Below are 21380 nucleotides of genomic sequence, written 5' to 3' on the forward strand. Positions count from 1 at the left end.
TAATGGAACAACTCGCGATGTTTTATTGTCTCTGCTCACTCATGCTCCCAAGTCTAAAAAGTCCTGGTCTTGACGGTTTGCCTTTTGAATTGTATCAATATCTTGCTGGTGTTTCTACTGATTTTCTTGACTTGCTTGTGGATGTGTTGGGTGCAGCTTTTCTGGTGTGTTTCCTCCTTCGTGGCAACAAACTCGTATGGTCTTATTGTTCAAGAAGGGTGACCCTCAGTTGTTGGTTAACTGGAGACCTTTGTCCTTAATTACAGTGATGCCAAGTTATTTACAAAGCTCATTGCTAATTCGTATGAACAAAGTGTTGCCAAAGTTAATCAACCCTTATCAAACTGGTTTTCTCCTCATCGTCTGTCTCTGACAATGGCTGGTTAAATCAGTTGTTGATGTCTCACTTGCGTGTTGTTGCTCCTGATTTACCTCAAGTGGCTGTTTTGTTGGATCAAGAGAAGGCGTATGATCGGGTTCATCCTGAAATATCTTGTCGTGTGTTGCTCCGGTTTGGTTTTCCTGGTGAGTTGGTGTCTTGTCTGTCTTCTTTGTTCTTTGGAACCAAGATTTCAGTGTCTATCAATGGTTGGCTTGGTGCTCCTGTACCTCAATTGCGAGGTCTTCGTCAAGGTGATCCTCTGTCTCCATTGCTATTCAATCTGGCATTTGAGCCTTTGCTTCGTTCTCTCCTTGCTTGTCCTGGTCTTTCTGGTGTTACTCTGTCTCCTGTTAATATCCCACGTAAATGGAAGCCTTCACCGGTTGAAGTTCGTGTGGATCATGGTACTGGTTCCCGGAATTGGACTTTGGACTTTGTCAGTGGCTCTGTTGCTCCTCCTCCTGTCAAGATTCTAAGCTATGCGGATGATCTTGAGGTGTTTTTGTCTTCGCCAGAAGAGTGGTCTGTGTTGTTGTCTGTTCTTGATCTGTATGGCCGAGCATCTAATGCGAAAGTCAATATCAGCAAGACAGTGTTGGTGTCGTTGTCTGGTGTGTCACACTCTGCTTGGGTTGCTTTGGCTGATTCTACTGGTCTCCAGTGGCATGACGCTCACTCTCGTGGTGCAGTACGTTACTTGGGTTATCCCTTGTATCATACTGAAAGTCAACTTCAAGACTATCTTGATGGTGTCTTGGTGAAGGTCCAGCGACACAGTAACTTGATGAAACAAAGGAATCTCTCCATTAGGGGAGCAGGACTAGTGGCTAACTCGTTACTGTTGTCAAAGGTATATCATTTGTTGCGTGTTGTTCCTGGTGGTGCTACTACTGCGTCGTGGTTGAAGTCTCTCACTACGGTGGTCCGTGAGTATCTGGTGTCCTTTCGCCCTGGTGTTGCTTGGTCTACTTTGTGTCTCCCCCGCAAGTTTGGTGGTGTTGGTCTCGTGGATATAGCAGATCAAAGCTTAGCTTTGCATCTTGTCTATTTGCAACGTTTGTTGCGTCCACCCTCTCCCAGTGATTTTGTCTCCTCTTGGTTGGTGTACGCTTTTCAAGTTTACACTGGTCATAAGTCCATCTTGCCGTGGTTTTGTTTTCCTGGTCTTTACCAGTCTCGTGTGTCTTCTGTGCCTGCTCTAACACATCTTGGAAAGCTTCTGTTGAGATTGCCAAAGTTAGTTCCTTCCTCTGGTTGGTCTGCTAGGTGGTTTCTTGATCTTCCCTTGTGTTCTGTACTCAGTACTGTGCCTTCTGTTCGTCCTCCTCGTGATCCATCATCTCTTGATCCTCGTTTCTTGGTGTCGGATGTCTCTTTCTGGCAACCTGATCTAGGTATAGTTGATGGTGTCACCTCTCATCTTGCTTGGTCATCTCGTGTTTTGCGCCCTGTTTTTCTTGCCTTGAACCGTGATCGTGGTCCTGTCTCTCTGGTATTCCCGCCTGTCATGGATAGTAAGATAGTCTTGTCTCAAGCAGACTATTTTGCTATGCCCCGTTCTGATGGTGCTACCTCTTGGATGCCAGATTGTACACATTGGACTGTCTCCAACTCGTCTCGTCTCGTTCTGCTGCTCCGGTTGCTCGTCTCTCTCTTGGTGCTTTGCGAAGGTATTGGCACCCTGCAAAGGGTACCATTACCTCTCGTATGGGTCCTCCCTTGAAGTTGCCTGCCCATTTGTTGCTGTCTCCTGCTTTGTGGCGTCTTTTCTGGTCCCTGGAAATGCCTGCAAAGGCTTTCACACCTTGGTGGCGATTGCTACATGACCGTGTCCCGCACCGCTCGTGGTGTCATAAGATTATGCCTACAAAAGTTCTGTCTCCTGCTTGTGCTCTTTGTGGTTTTGCTACAGAGGACCTTTACCATTTCGTGGTGGGTTGCCATGTCAAGTCATTTTTCTGGCAGGATGTAGTCTCTTTGTTGTCACTTCAAGAGCTACTCCCCTCTGCTTCTTCTATTTGGTTGGCGCTGACTACCTTTTGTAGTGGTTCGGATTTGTTGGTGATCGATGAGGATGTTCTGATTGCTCTTGGTGCTGCTTACAGTACACTTTGGAAGTATCATTGGCGATGCGTCATAGACGAGGAGCCTTGGATAGCTTCTGCTGCTATCAACATGGTCCGTCAAGACCATAGTACACTCTTTTCTTCTCTTTCTTTGGCAAGTGTTCAAGCTGGCACCTTGGCCTTGCCTGTAATTACTGTATAGATTATAAATTTAAAGCTAATAAAGATACACTTTAATACAAAAAAAAAAAGGCAGGCTCTTTCGCGTATTCATCACTTTCTAAGAGGCTCTTTCGCGTATTCATCACTTTTTAAAAGTTTTCGATTACGCCATCTTTGAACAACGATATCTCGACAACTAGGATACATCCATCTTGCATCCAAGTATATTTAGATACATCCATTTCAGCTCTACAACATATCTTGATTTCAGATCGATTCAACAATTTTTCGTCGAATTCGTCTTCTTCACTACTTTTTCAACAACGCGACTTAGTTACACTCTAGATTACAAGTTACACTCTACGTCTGTTACACTCCATGTCTTCCCAATCTGAATTTACTTGGGCTCAAAGAGCTTCACGTCAAAAGGTGGGTCGATTTCTCCAACCCAACAAGCGACGATTGGACAATCCAACTGATGTACCACTGGTGGGTACTGTTCTCTATGAAGATGATGACCTGAAGGGTCAAATTTTGGCAAGCAAGGCTATGGCGATTATTCAGCAATCCCTTTCTTCTGGTTCTGTTCTGTTCACGTTTCAGAAAACTTTGTTTCCTGATCGTGTTGCCGCTTACAAAATGATTCAAGACCAAATCTCACCTGACGTGGAATTTCGACCTCTTAGTTTGTATGATTCTCGTGCTGATGGTTCTCTGCTGATTGAAGCCAGGTTTGCTCAGGTGGAGCATGCACAAGTGGCTATGCGTGAAGGGGTGAATGTACAAGGTGTAGTGTACAAAGCGTCTACCTCCAAGGAAAGTGCTGAATTTGGGGATGTCAAGCATGTGCGGTTTACACTTATGCGTATGGTGGACAAGACCACTTTTTTGTCGGATCTTATGGAGTCCTTGTCGTACTTTGGTAAGGTACTGCAAGTGAAGAAGTTTACTCACCGTGGTTACTTTGAGGGTAAACTTTCGGTGATTTTGGATACTTCTGTTGGATTTCAGGTAGGGGATGAGTGGCAGGAGGCCAAGCCCCTAGATAGAATGCTCTATCTGAGCGAATTTGACTGTTTTGTGCCAGCGACTTACCAAGGTGCTCCACCTGTTTGTCATTTCTGTCAACACAGCGGTCATGTTCGCGCCAAATGTCCTGAATTGGCTAGACGTCGTTGCTTTAGGTGCAATAAGCAAGGGCACATGTTGCGTTTTAGCCCTGAAAAGGAGGTTCAGTCTGCAAATTTCACCAAGAAGCACAAAGTTCACCATCATTCTGAGGATTCTGAGGATGTCACTCTGGCTCGTAAGAACACTGTGGAATTGATGGAGTATATTGAGAAGGAAAAATTAGGCCTAGGTAAGGAGGTGGAGAAGGTAGAAGAAGAAGAACTCGACTATCGTGTAGTCGAGGATGAATCTCTTCAGGGTGAAAGTGTTGACGAATCTGAAAATGATGAGTCCACTGGTAACGAGGATTTGGATCTTCTGAGTGAAGATAACCACCAGGTAAGTATGAATGAGGATGAGGACATGGAGGACGACAAGATTGTGCTTGCTGGAGCTCCCAAGAAGCTGGATACCGTGCGTGGTTCTGCCTACTCCAAGTATGCGTCTGCTGAGGTGGCTGTGAATATGAACATTGACTCGCCTGAGGAGATGTTGAATTTGACCAAGTTGAAGGATCTTGCTCAGCGCAAAAGAATGGAGTTCAATGCAAACCTGAAAGGTACTACTGGTGCTGGTGTAAACAGTGGTAGCAAGCTGGGTAACTCTGGTGGTGTTTCTTCTGGTACTGGTGCTAAGGATAACAAGTCTGGTGTTGCTTCTGGTGTTGCTTCCGGTGGTGTTTCTGGTGGTGTTTCTGGTGTTGTCAAGAATAGCAAGAACAATGGTAAATTGCCTCTCAAGACTAAGCAAGACGCCCGTAGGGCTCAATGAGTACAAAATTAGGCATCAAGATTGGCTCCTTGAACACGCGTAGCTTGTTCATGCAGTCTAATCCTACAAATTTCAAAGAGTTTTCATCTTATCTTCGCTCCTCCTCTCTCCATCTGGATATCCTTTGCTTGCAAGAGGTATCTCATTTCCGCTCTCAATCTACTCTTACTGAATCTCAAGTCCGTTCCTTTTCTTTTGCTTTTCCTAATTGTTCTCTCGTTGTGTCTAAACACTGTGCTATTATATGTCTTAATTCTCGGTTTTCCCTGGTGGATACGGAGGTATTGTTGGATGAACGTTGTCTTGTTGCATCTGTCGTAGATGCCTCAAGCAATGTTTTGTGCAAAGTGGCCAACATCTATGGTCCAGCGCAGTCTTCTGACCGTCCTTCATTTATCTCTGATTTTCTCTCTCTTTCTGTTTGGTCTGATGTGTTCAACACACCTTGGATGGTTATGGGTGATTTCAACATTCACTTGCACTCTTTGTCTACTTCTCGTCAAGCCGATGTCGCTCCTTTTGTTCACTGGTTGCGTACTCACTTTGTCAATTGTCATCCGGATGGTTTAGCTACGTTTCCAAAGAGCAATACTTGTATTGATTACATCTTTGGTCACTCTTCTCTTGCTCCTCGTTTGACTAATAGTCAGTTACTATATATGCCCAGTAGGTGGACGGATCACTCTCTTTTGACTGTTGAAATGTTGCCTGCGACAGCTAGTATTGGTCCTGGTAGTTGGCGGTTTAATCCAACTCTGCTTGATGATAAGGAATTTGTTGCGTTGTTGAATGCCACGGTGTCATTGTTCTTCTCTGGTGCTGTTGGTGGTGGGTCTAAGGGTGTCAATACTAGTCAAGGTAGTAGTGGTGACTCTGAAAGCACGGTGGCTAGATGGGAATCCTTCAAGTTGTTACTAAAGTGCTGTGCACAAAAGTACACTAGAAGCATGAAAGCACGATTCAAGAACAAAGTTTTTACGCTTCAACTGGAACGTATTAGGGCTCTGTCAACGTCTGTATCAGGTGTTGAGACTAGGAATGCTATTGATCAAACTGACAGAGTGTCTACTGCTACAGGTGATGCTGAGCAGCAGGTCAGGCAACTAGAAGTTTTGATTGAGAATCAGATACAGAAAGAGACTAGTCAGAATATGCTTCGCTCTGCCACTCGTTGGTTAGAACAGGGAGAACGTAGCAACAAGTATTTCTATCGTTCGATCAAGGTGCGAGAGTCTCAACAGACAATTCAATCCTTAAAGTGCTCTACTACTGGAGATATCTTGGTGGAAGCAGCAGCTATCAACAGGGAGGCACAAGGTTTTTACCAAAGGCTATATACCCCTGATGCTGTCGATGCTGAAGCTATCGATACTCTCCTGGGGAATGTTCCAACTGATGTACGTCTATCATCTTTGGATGGTGATATGCTAATGGAACTTCCAACTCGCGAGGTTTTGTTGTCTCTGCTCACTCATGCTCCCAAGTCTAAAAGTCCTGGTCTTGACGGTTTGCCTTTTGAATTGTATCAATATCTTGCTGGTGTTTCTACTGATTTTCTTGACTTGCTTGTGGATGTGTTGGGTGCAGCTTTTTCTGGTGTGTTTCCTCCTTCGTGGCAGCAAACTCGTATGGTCTTATTGTTCAAGAAGGGTGACCCTCAGTTGTTGGTTAACTGGAGACCTTTGTCCTTAATTAACAGTGATGCCAAGTTATTTACAAAGCTCATTGCTAATCGTATGAACAAAGTGTTGCCAAAGTTAATCAACCCTTATCAAACTGGTTTTCTCCCTCATCGTCTGATCTCTGACAATGGCTGGTTAAATCAGTTGTTGATGTCTCACTTGCGTGTTGTTGCTCCTGATTTACCTCAAGTGGCTGTTTTGTTGGATCAAGAGAAGGCGTATGATCGGGTTCATCCTGAATATCTTTGTCGTGTGTTGCTCCGGTTTGGTTTTCCTGGTGAGTTGGTGTCTTGTCTGTCTTCTTTGTTCTTTGGAACCAAGATTTCAGTGTCTATCAATGGTTGGCTTGGTGCTCCTGTACCTCAATTGCGAGGTCTTCGTCAAGGTGATCCTCTGTCTCCATTGCTATTCAATCTGGCATTTGAGCCTTTGCTTCGTTCTCTCCTTGCTTGTCCTGGTCTTTCTGGTGTTACTCTGTCTCCTGTTAATATCCCACGTAAATGGAAGCCTTCACCGGTTGAAGTTCGTGTGGATCATGGTACTGGTTCCCGGAATTGGACTTTGGACTTTGTCAGTGGCTCTGTTGCTCCTCCTCCTGTCAAGATTCTAAGCTATGCGGATGATCTTGAGGTGTTTTTGTCTTCGCCAGAAGAGTGGTCTGTGTTGTTGTCTGTTCTTGATCTGTATGGCCGAGCATCTAATGCGAAAGTCAATATCAGCAAGACAGTGTTGGTGTCGTTGTCTGGTGTGTCACACTCTGCTTGGGTTGCTTTGGCTGATTCTACTGGTCTCCAGTGGCATGACGCTCACTCTCGTGGTGCAGTACGTTACTTGGGTTATCCCTTGTATCATACTGAAAGTCAACTTCAAGACTATCTTGATGGTGTCTTGGTGAAGGTCCAGCGACACAGTAACTTGATGAAACAAAGGAATCTCTCCATTAGGGGAGCAGGACTAGTGGCTAACTCGTTACTGTTGTCAAAGGTATATCATTTGTTGCGTGTTGTTCCTGGTGGTGCTACTACTGCGTCGTGGTTGAAGTCTCTCACTACGGTGGTCCGTGAGTATCTGGTGTCCTTTCGCCCTGGTGTTGCTTGGTCTACTTTGTGTCTCCCCCGCAAGTTTGGTGGTGTTGGTCTCGTGGATATAGCAGATCAAAGCTTAGCTTTGCATCTTGTCTATTTGCAACGTTTGTTGCGTCCACCCTCTCCTAATGATTTTGTCTCCTCTTGGTTGGTGTATGCCTTTCAAGTTTACACTGGTCATAAGTCCATCTTGCCGTGGTTTTGTTTTCCTGGTCTTTACCAGTCTCGTGTGTCTTCTGTGCCTGTTCTAAAACATCTCGGAAAGCTTCTGTTGAGATTGCCAAAGTTAGTTCCTTCCTCTGGTTGGTCTGCTAGGTGGTTTCTTGATCTTCCCTTGTGTTCTGTACTCAGTACTGTGCCTTCTGTTCGTCCTCCTCGTGATCCATCATCTCTTGATCCTCGTTTCTTGGTGTCGGATGTCTCTTTCTGGCAACCTGATCTAGGTATAGTTGATGGTGTCACCTCTCATCTTGCTTGGTCATCTCGTGTTTTGCGCCCTGTTTTTCTTGCCTTGAACCGTGATCGTGGTCCTGTCTCTCTGGTATTCCCGCCTGTCATGGATAGTAAGATAGTCTTGTCTCAAGCAGACTATTTTGCTATGCCCCGTTCTGATGGTGCTACCTCTTGGATGCCAGATTGTACACATTGGACTGTCTCCAACTCGTCTCGTTCTGCTGCTCCGGTTGCTCGTCTCTCTCTTGGTGCTTTGCGAAGGTATTGGCACCCTGCAAAGGGTACCATTACCTCTCGTATGGGTCCTCCCTTGAAGTTGCCTGCCCATTTGTTGCTGTCTCCTGCTTTGTGGCGTCTTTTCTGGTCCCTGGAAATGCCTGCAAAGGCTTTCACACCTTGGTGGCGATTGCTACATGACCGTGTCCCGCACCGCTCGTGGTGTCATAAGATTATGCCTACAAAAGTTCTGTCTCCTGCTTGTGCTCTTTGTGGTTTTGCTACAGAGGACCTTTACCATTTCGTGGTGGGTTGCCATGTCAAGTCATTTTTCTGGCAGGATGTAGTCTCTTTGTTGTCACTTCAAGAGCTACTCCCCTCTGCTTCTTCTATTTGGTTGGCGCTGACTACCTTTTGTAGTGGTTCGGATTTGTTGGTGATCGATGAGGATGTTCTGATTGCTCTTGGTGCTGCTTACAGTACACTTTGGAAGTATCATTGGCGATGCGTCATAGACGAGGAGCCTTGGATAGCTTCTGCTGCTATCAACATGGTCCGTCAAGACCATAGTACACTCTTTTCTTCTCTTTCTTTGGCAAGTGTTCAAGCTGGCACCTTGGCCTTGCCTGTAATTACTGTATAGATTATAAATTTAAAGCTAATAAAGATACACTTTAATACAAAAAAAAAAAGGCAGGCTCTTTCGCGTATTCATCACTTTCTAAGAGGCTCTTTCGCGTATTCATCACTTTTTAAAAGTTTTCGATTACGCCATCTTTGAACAACGATATCTCGACAACTAGGATACATCCATCTTGCATCCAAGTATATTTAGATACATCCATTTCAGCTCTACAACATATCTTGATTTCAGATCGATTCAACAATTTTTCGTCGAATTCGTCTTCTTCACTACTTTTTCAACAACGCGACTTAGTTACACTCTAGATTACAAGTTACACTCTACGTCTGTTACACTCCATGTCTTCCCAATCTGAATTTACTTGGGCTCAAAGAGCTTCACGTCAAAAGGTGGGTCGATTTCTCCAACCCAACAAGCGACGATTGGACAATCCAACTGATGTACCACTGGTGGGTACTGTTCTCTATGAAGATGATGACCTGAAGGGTCAAATTTTGGCAAGCAAGGCTATGGCGATTATTCAGCAATCCCTTTCTTCTGGTTCTGTTCTGTTCACGTTTCAGAAAACTTTGTTTCCTGATCGTGTTGCCGCTTACAAAATGATTCAAGACCAAATCTCACCTGACGTGGAATTTCGACCTCTTAGTTTGTATGATTCTCGTGCTGATGGTTCTCTGCTGATTGAAGCCAGGTTTGCTCAGGTGGAGCATGCACAAGTGGCTATGCGTGAAGGGGTGAATGTACAAGGTGTAGTGTACAAAGCGTCTACCTCCAAGGAAAGTGCTGAATTTGGGGATGTCAAGCATGTGCGGTTTACACTTATGCGTATGGTGGACAAGACCACTTTTTTGTCGGATCTTATGGAGTCCTTGTCGTACTTTGGTAAGGTACTGCAAGTGAAGAAGTTTACTCACCGTGGTTACTTTGATGGTAAACTTTCGGTGATTTTGGGTACTTCTGTTGGATTTTAGGTAGGGGATGAGTGGCAGGAGGCCAAGCCCCTAGATAGAATGCTCTATCTGAGCGAATTTGACTGTTTTGTGCCAGCGACTTATCAAGGTGCTCCACCTGTTTGTCATTTCTGTCAACACAGCGATCATGTTCGCGCCAAATGTCCTGAATTGGCTAGACGTCGTTGCTTTAGGTGCAATAAGCAAGGGCACATGATGCGTTTCTCTCCTGAGGGTAAGCAGGCAGATTATCTCAAGAAGAGGAAGCTGGCTGAGCCATCTGAGGGATCGCAAAAGGTCCAGAAAGCACGTGATGCAGCCGACCTGGTGATGGATCTTTTTTTTGTTTTTTTTTGTATTAAAGTGTATCTTTATTAGCACCCTGGTGATGGATCATATTGATCAGGAGAAGTTTGGACAGGGTAAGAATGATGAGGATGTTGATATTCCTGAATCGGATTTGGAGGAAGAGCAGCAGCGAGATAAGAACATGGATCATCAGGGGAGAATTTTTCAACAGACGAGCTGCATGACGATATGGAAGAAGATGAAGCGGTGTTGGCTGGTGCAGGTAAATCGAAGGTCAAGGGTTTGGTCTTCTTAAAGTACGCGCCAAACAGTATTGCCATATCATGCAGGTTGATAACCGTGAGGAAGTGATGGGTCGGACTATGCTGTGCTAAGATATCCAGCGCAAACATCAAGTTACGGATGTCAAGATCAATCAAGTTTCTAGTGTTTCTGGTTACAAGACTGAACTCAAGAAGGGTGTCTCTTCTTCCTCTACTGGTGGCGTTGATGCTAAGGGTAGCCATTTTTGGTGTCCTTAATAATGGTGCTGGTGTTCGTGGTATCAAGAATAGCAAAACTGATGGCCACATGCCTCTCAGGGCTAAGATGCCCATAGGGCTCAATGAATACAAAATTAGGTATGAAGATTGGCTCCTTGAATACGCGTAGCTTGTTCACGCAGTATAATCCTACAACATTCAAACAGTTTTATTTTATCTCCGCTCTCAGTCTCTCTCCTTCTGGATATTCTTTGCTTGCAAGAGATGTCTCATTTCCGCTCACAATCTACTCTCACTGAATCTCAAATCCTTGTCTAGTGCTGTTGGTGGTGGGTCTACGGGCGTCAATACTAGTCAAGGTGATAGTGGTGGATCTGAAAGCACGGTAATTTTTAATTACGGAACCACACAGTTACAGTTATATTTGCTATTCTCGAGCAGAGTGTACCAAACTTAGTCTTTGCAGTGAAATCAGGTTTGAATAGATTTCATAAAAAAAATAAAGCAATAGTAAAATACAATAGAAATCAACTGTATTTTATTTGTGTATAAGATGAACTGAAGATCCTGGAATTGAGTAAAAAAAGAAGAGTATTTATACATTTGCAACTAGCTTGTAGGATTAGTGATGATAGAGAGCAATAGGTTCTGCTATTGCGATATCTGGCAAATGTTGTGGATGTTTGATTTACAGTGGTAATCAATGCAAGAGCACTGGCCATAAGGGTCGATTTGAGTAACCTTGATGGGCTTGGGTGAGCTATCGTCATAGCATGATTTAATGTAACCTTGATGGTTTAAAGTGTGATGTTTGTTATTGAAGTATGGAATCCTTTATCTGGGATGTTGTGCAACTATGGCAGCAGGGCATAGTTGTCATATTTGATTATGCTTGCTATTGATTTGATTTTGTTTGGATAAAGATAACATCTCCTATTACGACCATCATGGGTGTAATTGAATACACTGTGATCAGGAGTGATTCATTCACACGATTTGCGATATAAGCGTGTATCTTTAGTATGTTTAAATGGTTGTTGATGTACACTTAAGCGCGTTTATTAATAGATTCAAATAGCATGAATTTGAATGAGTGCTATTTGATGAATTTCGGTTTTCAATCAAGTTGCGTTTGGGTGGCTATTTCATTACAGTGTTGATGCTCATTACCTCGCCATTGCAGTACCTGCAACTTCTAATAATATCCACTGGTTCTACAAAGCTCTCTTGTTTTTCTTTTAACGTATATTAAAGGTGTTTAGAATAACAAAATATAGACAGAGTAAATACAATTAGAACTGAATATATTTATTATGTTATTCCAAGATTGAATAGGGATCAAAACTAGTGTAGATATCAAAGGTATTTATAGTTATTTGACAGTGCCGCAGCAATAGGACCTTGATCTTGAATGCGGGATAATTGTATAAGCCTTGAACCAGTAACGAGGATGTGCTGCATCAGAACTCATGAACCACCAGTCAAGGATAAACAACAAAGATGATCCAGGATAGAATGTTCTTCCTAATAGCTTTGACGGAAGAACATTTGTCGGAATTGAAACCCACTTCCAGGGACGAAAGACCATAGGCTACCACTCTCTAGGAACCAGGATATAGATTAGCCATTTGATGGCACCACTCATGTTCCTTCGTGCTGCTTGAATAAAGACCTCTCGCTTCTACTATGCATCTCAGCTCATTCTCAGATCCTCTTATGTAATAAACGACGCTTAATACATTTGCCTCTCAGAGATGATCTATATCCTCAACATTCGTCCCCACCAGAATCGATAATACTGCAAGAATTGTCGATTCGATAAACACTACATCACAGGAGATAGATCACACAAGCTTGGCTCGTTGAAATACTTCCTATGTGTTATCATGAATTCGGAACAATGGCCATTAAAACATCCCAATCAATGTAAAACCCAATGGGAAAAAAAACAATGATCAGGTAAAAAGGTACACTGCTACCACAACACATGACAACACCCTCTCGATCACCACTCTTACCTCGTCCCCACTGTCGCTCACCTTCCCACTTATCCTGTCTTCTTCCTAACATAAGTGGCCCGACGCCGCTTCGCTGGGGATTGAGGAGCCCCCGCCTGATCTGCTTCCCCAGTGGCAGCGCGTTTCCTCTGTTGCTTACTCGGCATTTGAGCCACTCGCTCTCGGATGCGCCCTTCTTCTTGCTTCTGCAGCTGCACATGCTTTTGCCAATATCTTTGCAAAATATGGGGATCCGATACATCTTCTGCAGTTATCCACGAACACATGCGTTCACCATAGCCCTTCCATTTGATGAGATACTCACGATTCGCTGCTTTGCCCCTATGATCTCGAATCGCCTCAATTTCGAAATACTCATCATCAATGGCCTTTTCATCTATGTTCACCACCTTTAGCTCGGATGGTACATAGTTGCGATGAAGAATCTCATTCATTTCATCCTTCAACTCGTATGACCCGCCTTGATTTCTACGAATGACCGTATATGGACCATCATAAATGGGACTCAACTTGCTTGGTCGTTGACGTATCTTTACCATCACATGAGCACCCACTGGAATGTCCACGAGCATATGCTTGTCATTAAACCTCTTCTGCATAATCGCATTCATCTTGGCCTCTCGTTCATTGATCGCTGGAAATACCACCTTGTGCATGTAGTCAATACGCTCTTCAAGCTCTTTTACTGACGTGATATCCTTAGGGATCAAGTATTTGTCTTTGTTGGCATAATCCTCTGGCAGTGTAACTCGCCTGGCAAACATCAGCGAGAACGGCGAAGTCATCGACTTATTCTTGATGTAACGATTACAACAAAGCTGCACAATTGGAAGGTAATCGCTCCATTCTCGCGCATTAGAGTTACACATTTTTCTCAGCGTATTCATCACAATTTTCACACTCGCCTCCGCACTCCCATTACCTCTGGCTGCGTATGGGGTAGAATAGTTGCGCTGCAAACCTAGGTTCTCACTGATTGCCTGAAGCAAGTGATTCTCGAATTCCCCACCATGATCGCTCTGCATAATAATAGGAAATGAGTAATCCCCAAACACCTTAATCAATTCTCTAGCAATGCTCGTTGCTTCCTTCGACTTTAATGGGCGCACAATCACATACTTGGTACACAGATCTGTGACAACCATTATATACACATATCCATCAAAGGTCATCGTCATTGGGCCACCCAAATCCACTGACACATGCGACATCGGCTGAAGCGAAACTACATTCTTGAGCGGATGCCACCCTCTCTTTGCAATATTGTGCTTCTGACATTCTGGACAGCTACTGACCAACCTCTTAGCATCTTCATACACATTAGCCCAATGCAACCCTTGCGAGTGCAATTCTCTCACAATCGCCTGTGCGCCATAATGCCCAAACATGTGAATCTCTTGTAAAATCTCATCTCGCTCTTCCTCAGGAGGTGTCATGTAATCAAGATCTTCCTTCGCATTTTCAATCACTTGTGTGGCAAAGATATTTACTGCTTGATCTTTGCTATACCGCTTCTTCTTAATCATATTTTTTGCACCACGATTCTTGCGATTTTGCTCATGTCTCTCCCGACTACGCTCTTCACTTTCCTCCACTATTAACTGCGTACTCTCATTCTCCACAGGTGGATATAGTCTGCTCAATAAATCCGGAAAAATGTTCATTGCTCCTGGTAAATGCACGACTTCAAATGTAAAATCTAGGATAGTCTCAATCCATCCAGCCATCATAGGGTTTACCACTTTCTGAGAATGCAAATACACTAATGCTCGATGATCTGTCAGTACCCGGAACGCACGCCCATAAATGTACGTTTGAAACTTCCGCAACGCCAACACAATCGCATACAATTCTCGCTTCGTTGTGGACCAACGACGCTGCGCTGGACTCAGTGTGCTTGAAATAAAACCCACATACCTATGACGCCCCTTGTCATCTTCTTGGTAAATCACAGCCGCTACTCCATACAAACTGGCATCACACGCAATAATAAATTCCTTGTCGAAATCTGGGTAATTGATCAACAAATCCGCTTGCAATATCTTCTTAATTGCCTCAAAACACTCTGTATGTTGATTCGTCCAGTGCTTCATCACATTCTTGTTGTCTTTAATGAGGTCCGTGATCGGAGCCGCCACTCTATAGATCATTGGAATATGTGAACGCAAATAATTCACTAATCCCATGAACTGCTGCACTTGTTTCTTGGTTGAGGGTACAGGCCAATTCGCCACATTTGTACATTTGGATTTGTCTACTCGGATGCCCTTTTCATCGACCACAAAGCCTAACAACCGCACCTTTCTCTGCATAAAATGGCACTTGCTCGGCTGTAAAATCAATTTTGCCTCTGTAAGCCGATCAATCACCGTTTTTACGGCTACCTTGTAATGCTCAAAATCCACGCCAGCGATAATGATATCGTCTAGAAAATTCTGCGTAGTAGATACCACTCGTCCTGACTCGTCACGCACTTGTTGCAATCCTGCTAGCAACGTAGATAGTGTAAATTGATACTGGCTTGGCAGCTGGCATAATCCAAAACAAGCCTTCAAGAAATAATATCCTTGGCCGTTAAAACTAAAGCTACATTTAAATTGGCTCTCTTTTTCAATAGGAAATCTGTGGTAAGCATCCTTCAAATCCGTGGTCCCAAAATACTTCATACCACTCAAGTTCTCAAAGATGTCTTTTACTAAAGGAATTGGGAAATTGTAGGGAGGTGGCAAAATACTATTCAACAAACGCACATCCAGACACACACGATGATCCACTACATTTCCCAACTTGTCACGCTTTGGTACCACCAGCAAAGGGCTATTAAAGGACGAATTGATTCTCGAACGTCCGATCGTCTTGGTATCCAACCACTTTTGAATTTGTCTCTCTACTACAGGCTTCAACGACTCAGCAATCGGATAGGGACGACGATGCGCCGTCGCTCCTTCTTTTGTAGGTAATTTCACTATAGCTTCTGGCAATGGACAACACGACTCGATAGGTATCTCTTCATTTCTCTTTAAGGCTTCGCTCATATATGTCTTAAACTCCTGACGCTCTTCCTCAGTACCCGCAGGTGAGTTATCCGCCTCTAAATGTTTGCCCTCAAAGTCCAAATTGATATTCTCAAACATTCTTTCATTATGTTCTGTAGCATCTGAATGCTGATGCTCACTGTCGATGCGAAACGCCACACCAGTAAGCCCAATATTCATCTTTGGCAACACATCCACTCCCAACAGGACATCAAAGTCCAACCCTTGCTCAAACGGAACCACTTCTAATGCATGTTCAAATACAATGCCATTAGCATATTTAAATTTCAATGGAAATGTCATTGCCACTCGCTTCACAGACTTGGATAAAAATTTCAGGTACCCATCAACTTTTCTCACTTTTTTGATCTTAAGCACATTTATTAGAAACTTCAAACTAATACAACTAATTTGGGACCCGGTGTCCACCTTGCCAATGACCTTGATATTCTTAGATTCTACACATATCAACAACGGGGTCAACAACGCAAAGTAATTAGTTTCTGCTTTGTTCACATTCACACTAGGCAACTTACATTGGAAAGCCAACTCACTCATCAGCTGATCTTGATCAGCGACACTATTGGCATCGTCTGCATTGGCATCCCTCGAAGCTGATGCCCCTGGCGAGGACGACGACTCATTGTCCTTGGTAACCACACTTGCCGCGAAGACCTCATGATTCAGAGCCGTGTTGGACGGACCAACCCCAGGAGGACGACGAGTGCCGCAATCATGTCCTCTTTCAAAAGGCTTCCAACACTTCACGCATTTGCCTTCACTCCTGGCCTTCTCGAACTTCAAAAACTGACACTCCTTAGATCCATGGGAATCATTCGGACCATGCTGCTTACAATGATACTTCTTGGTTCCACCACTACTCTCCACTCGCTTGAACCCTCCATAGTTACGTCTTCCACTTGATGACATCCCTCTTGACGATCTTTGGTACCCACGACGCTCTTGACGATCCTCACTCGCAGAACCCACCTCATTCACCGCAGCACCTGGCAGCAAAGCTGTTGCATGCGCATAGAAACGGTTGTCATCTCCCAACACATCGCGCGCCACTTGGGTAATTCGATCCACTGTCCACGACTCAGTGCCTTGTTCTCTCACCAAGGTAATGCGCACAGCCGTTTGTACCGGCAAGATTAACGACGCCATGAAGCGATCAGCCACTCTTGGATCATCCAACTGGAGGCCCGCATTGTACACTGCTTGCTGGAATCGACACGAGTAATCCATAATGGATTCAGACGCACTCATCACCATCGTAAACACTAAATCCGTATTGCGACGAGTAATCACTGCAGACCCAAAGCGTCTAGAGAACACTTGCTTCGCTTCCCACCACGAGCTGCACTTCAACAAAGTCTTGTCGACCCACGCACGATCCCCATTGGGCATACACAACGGAAGTAACTTGGCCCACTGCGCTTCCAAGTCCAACGATGATGAATTCAAGATGCTCTCAAAAGTACGCAAGTAATGATCTACGCTCTCAAACACTTCTTCGTTGGGAAAAGCCTTCACCGCTGCAGAAGCCAACTGGAATTTGGGTAAATCGCGACGATTCAGAGCCAAATTTTCACTACGCATCATTCCACGACTCATCGCACTTGTCTTGGGCTTGACCACATCCCGATAGCTACGCAATTCCACAATCGCATCCTTATTGCTGCTAATCACTCGCAAAGCCTCATGACGCTCTCTCGCAGTAGGTGCCGTTGCTACCACCTTCAACAATTTCGCATTTTCTTCACGTAATGCCTTCAACGCATGCTCTAATGAAGCTTCTTCACTTGCTTCCATCGCCTCACTCAATGGCTCAGCTGCGGACTTCCCCCCAGATCCAACCTCTCCACTCACACTCTCCAGAGGCTCAAACGCAGACAAAGCCGAAGAACCACCACCAAGTTCAGCCATCAATTCGTCTTCATCAAGCACTTGACCGTCTTGAGACAGAACCTCGGTAAGACCATCCATAGAAGGATTGAGATCGAAATCTTCCAGCGTAACAGAACGACCAGCCGCAGTAGCCCCAGGGACTTGAATCGAACCATTTGCTGAACCAGCAGTAGAATTAGAGGACACAGAACCAGCAGACATTCTTGATTTAGGATTGGGATAATATAATGCAATATATAGAGGTACAGTAATTAATTGTAAAAAATGTTTAGAATAACAAAATATAGACAGAGTAAATACAATTAGAACTGAATATATTTATTATGTTATTCCAAGATTGAATAGGGATCAAAACTAGTGTAGATATCAAAGGTATTTATAGTTATTTGACAGTGCCGCAGCAATAGGACCTTGATCTTGAATGCGGGATAATTGTATAAGCCTTGAACCAGTAACGAGGATGTGCTGCATCAGAACTCATGAACCACCAGTCAAGGATAAACAACAAAGATGATCCAGGATAGAATGTTCTTCCTAATAGCTTTGACGGAAGAACATTTGTCGGAATTGAAACCCACTTCCAGGGACGAAAGACCATAGGCTACCACTCTCTAGGAACCAGGATATAGATTAGCCATTTGATGGCACCACTCATGTTCCTTCGTGCTGCTTGAATAAAGACCTCTCGCTTCTACTATGCATCTCAGCTCATTCTCAGATCCTCTTATGTAATAAACGACGCTTAATACATTTGCCTCTCAGAGATGATCTATATCCTCAACAAAAGGAGGAAACCATTTTCAAGATAGATATACTACTTCATCGATATATCTAGCAGTAGCTCCTTCTTGGCCGCAATCCTGAGGAAAAAATTCTAATTTCAGACGCTTTATTAGACAGGAAACCAATAAAATATCCAATTAATTATGCCGTTCGATAGGTTTGAATGAGATGTTGAACCTATCGGACTAGATGAGCTCTACATAATTCAGCTAAGTTAGATCAAGACATTCATTGTTATTCTTAATGATGGAAGGAATTATAAGGGTTAAGCTGTAGATGTTTGGGAATATCCATATGGTTCAAACTTGCTATCGTTAATTGAGCTCTGAAGTTGTAATTACTAGAACACTAATCTCAATCAACCAATTGACCGGATGCTTCCTGAAATGTACTATGTTATACAAAGTGTTTAGGAACTCTATCTTACTAATTCCTGATTGCTAAAGGAAGGTTGACTTGTTGAACGATGATATTTGAATTTTATAAAACGATTCCGTAATGGCTTTCAATAAAGGTTTTTCAGTTTTAGTGTCTAGTCATTTTCTATACGTCCCTTTTCAAGTTTCTGCAAAAATCTTCTTTATTACTATATTTGTATCTTTTCTAGTCAGGATACAAGATAAGAATTACAGTATTTTCTTTACACAATCAGTGTTAAGTTGTTAGCTTACTGATTTGAGTACTAATAAAGAAAACCTTGAATTTTTGGAGTGTTAGTGTTAAGCACAAAGAATAAAAGAATTATAATTTGTAGCTTATAAAAAATGTTTGATATTATTACAAAAACAAGAAAAGCCCTATAATAAGATCAAACACATAAACTAAATATTTATTAATGAAGACAAGAGTTATCCTATTTACACTAAATTCTGAATGCCAAAGTAGCAATTTATATTGTACAACGCGTATCGCGTGTGGTGAACCTCAGCATCTAGTTAGCTGAGACGCACTTCAATTATCATAACTTGTCCATGTTGGTGCACAACACAAACATATTTACCCAACAAGTACACCTTAGTCTTTATAGACACTTATAGCCCTTCTGCAACAGTTAGAATACTATGTAAAGTCCAAGCGTGGAGGCTGCTCTAATGTCTTCACTCTCCTCAGATACTTATTTTTCCGCATTCTTATCAATAATATACAAACTAAAAAGTGATTCACAACTGAGGCACTAAAGGGCACCTTTCAGTTTTTAAATTTTGCGAAAAGAGCTAATTTTGAGCAAGCTATTCCAATTCATTGTTCGATCACAGTTTTTTGACCTCAACCCTAAGGCGAAATTTCTAGTTTTTGCCGTTCTACTGAAGGTAGAAACAGTATATTATTCCAAAAAATATACAAGCCAATGCGTCTGATAGAAGACTACAATATCTACTTAGTAAATTAATATAGTTTACTTGCAGCTTTCCGAGTTAATGATGAAGAAGTGGAAATTTTTGAGCTTCAAATATGCATTTCAAGCTCACCTTACAAGCCATTTGAATGTCCGACTAAAAGGGGTCCAACCGGGTCCACTTATCTTGGATGCTGGATTTCTACATGATCTTATAAACTATCAGTTCAAAAGATATAAATCAAATTGAGGCACAAACGGATACCTCTTAATTTAAAATTCTGCTCAAAAAATTGCTATTTCTATTATAAAAAGACCTCTGACTTTTACCACACAACTTTGCAGTGTCTAATGCCATTCATACAGTCTTATATGATCGTATTTGTTGCTTGGGAATCTCTGCCGCTAGGCTTGCGTTAGCTCGTATAATCAACATTAATAAGCAACACAACAACGATACATTCTCATTGGTTAGTACCTGTCCCGGAGAGTCAAATGCGTTGAGAAACAAAAAAGTTGTCAAGGAAAAAAAAGGCATGGACCAATGAGTCTTTCTCAAAGCGATACTATGTAGAGTAATAAATTTCAAAAGACTTATCACGTTCTTAGATTACATCTGTAATCCATGGTACTGTATAATAGTACTGTATGGAATGAAATAGCCATTCTATTGAAAGCCGGAGTTCCTCAAATACCACTCATTCTAATTAATGCTATTTGAATCTACAAAGAAAGCGCTCCGATGTGCATTAACAATTATTTAAACATACTAAAGCAAAGATGCGCTCTTATATCTCGCACATCGTATGAATAAATCATTCCTGATCACAATATATCCAATCAAACTCATGATGGTCGTAATAAGTGATGCTACCTTTATCCACATAAAACGGAATCAATAATAAACATATTCAAATCTGACAACTATGCCCTGATGCCATAGTTACACAATATCCCAGGTAAAGGGCTCTATACTTCAATAACAAACATTATGCCTTAATCTGTCAGGATTACATTATATCATGCTATGACGATAGCTCATCCAACAAGCCCATTAAGATTACTCAAATCGACCCCTACGACCAGTGCTCTTGCATTAATTACCACTTTAAATCAAACATCAACAACATTTGCCAGATATCGCAATAACAGCACCTATTGCTCTCCATCATCAATAATCCTACAAGCTAGTTTCAAATATATTAATGCTCTTCTTTTTTTTACTCAATTCCAGGATCTTTAGTTCATTCTATACACAAAACTAAATAAAATACAGTTGATTTCTATTATTGTATTTTACTATTGTTTTATATTTTTTTGTGAAATCCCTCTAACCTAATTTCACTGCAGATCTTACGCAAGTCCTGTATTTACTTATGACCAGCTTTATGCTGCCGTCTCAAGAGCAACATCAGCGAATGGATAAATCGCTCTCCTGACTCTGTTATAACCCATTTTATATTATTAATTGGTTGTTTAAAATCTACTTATATAGCAGATTTTTATTATTACTGATTTGAAATGTCTACCGCGACAGCTCGCTGGGCAACACCGTCATCGAGCGTAGCGAAATTGCATCTAATTCAATATTTGGTAATATTAGTCTTAATGGGTTTTATCGTAGCAAAGCAAAGGTGCAAAAACCATAGTGTTTAAGCAGCAAATTTGGTTGCTCATTTCCATTGATTATTATCAAGCTTACCAGCAACATAAAGTATCAAAATTTGCATGAATTAGCTTTACCAAAATCAATATGCCTCCTACTCGAATTAGAAGTTGTACAGGCTGCAGAACTGCCCTTCTAGCTACCAAAGATGTGGTTCATGCTGTGTAAATATAAGTTATATAACAGCAAAAACATAATCAAAATGGATAGTTTTCCAGCCTTCATATCTTGATATGTAGATCTTTCTGAACCACCAAAAT

General features: G+C 42.6%; 5 protein-coding genes across 5 annotated transcripts; 3 read left to right on the plus strand and 2 right to left on the minus strand.

Annotated features, from left to right (window-relative positions):
* Positions 1-398: 398 nt before the first annotated feature.
* On the plus strand, positions 399-2650 carry ATC70_008599 (uncharacterized protein; the record flags this gene model as incomplete). The annotated part of the gene is made up of 2 exons (XM_064827846.1): positions 399-1909; positions 1969-2650. The coding sequence occupies 2 exons, from the start codon at positions 399-401 to the stop codon at positions 2648-2650; spliced, it is 2193 nt and encodes a 730-aa protein (XP_064685048.1).
* A 338-nt stretch (positions 2651-2988) lies between these two features.
* Positions 2989-8630, plus strand: ATC70_008600 (uncharacterized protein; the record flags this gene model as incomplete). The annotated part of the gene is made up of 2 exons (XM_064827847.1): positions 2989-4504; positions 4564-8630. The coding sequence occupies 2 exons, from the start codon at positions 2989-2991 to the stop codon at positions 8628-8630; spliced, it is 5583 nt and encodes a 1860-aa protein (XP_064685049.1).
* A 338-nt stretch (positions 8631-8968) lies between these two features.
* ATC70_008601 (uncharacterized protein) lies at positions 8969-9601 on the plus strand (the record flags this gene model as incomplete). Its single annotated transcript, XM_064827848.1, has 1 exon — positions 8969-9601. One exon carries the CDS (start codon positions 8969-8971, stop codon positions 9599-9601), a length of 633 nt encoding a protein of 210 aa, XP_064685050.1.
* Positions 9602-9954: 353 nt separating this feature from the next.
* RAD54 (DNA-dependent ATPase protein rad54) lies at positions 9955-10485 on the minus strand (the record flags this gene model as incomplete). The annotated part of the gene is made up of 1 exon (XM_064827849.1): positions 9955-10485. The coding sequence occupies one exon, from the start codon at positions 10483-10485 to the stop codon at positions 9955-9957; it is 531 nt and encodes a 176-aa protein (XP_064685051.1).
* A 1933-nt stretch (positions 10486-12418) lies between these two features.
* ATC70_008603 (uncharacterized protein) lies at positions 12419-17536 on the minus strand (the record flags this gene model as incomplete). The annotated part of the gene is made up of 1 exon (XM_064827850.1): positions 12419-17536. One exon carries the CDS (start codon positions 17534-17536, stop codon positions 12419-12421), a length of 5118 nt encoding a protein of 1705 aa, XP_064685052.1.
* Positions 17537-21380: the final 3844 nt, after the last annotated feature.

The sequence above is a fragment of the Mucor velutinosus genome (assembly GCF_035048745.1).
Source record: "Mucor velutinosus strain NIH1002 chromosome Unknown tig00001563, whole genome shotgun sequence".
NCBI classification, from domain to species: domain Eukaryota; kingdom Fungi; phylum Mucoromycota; class Mucoromycetes; order Mucorales; family Mucoraceae; genus Mucor; species Mucor velutinosus.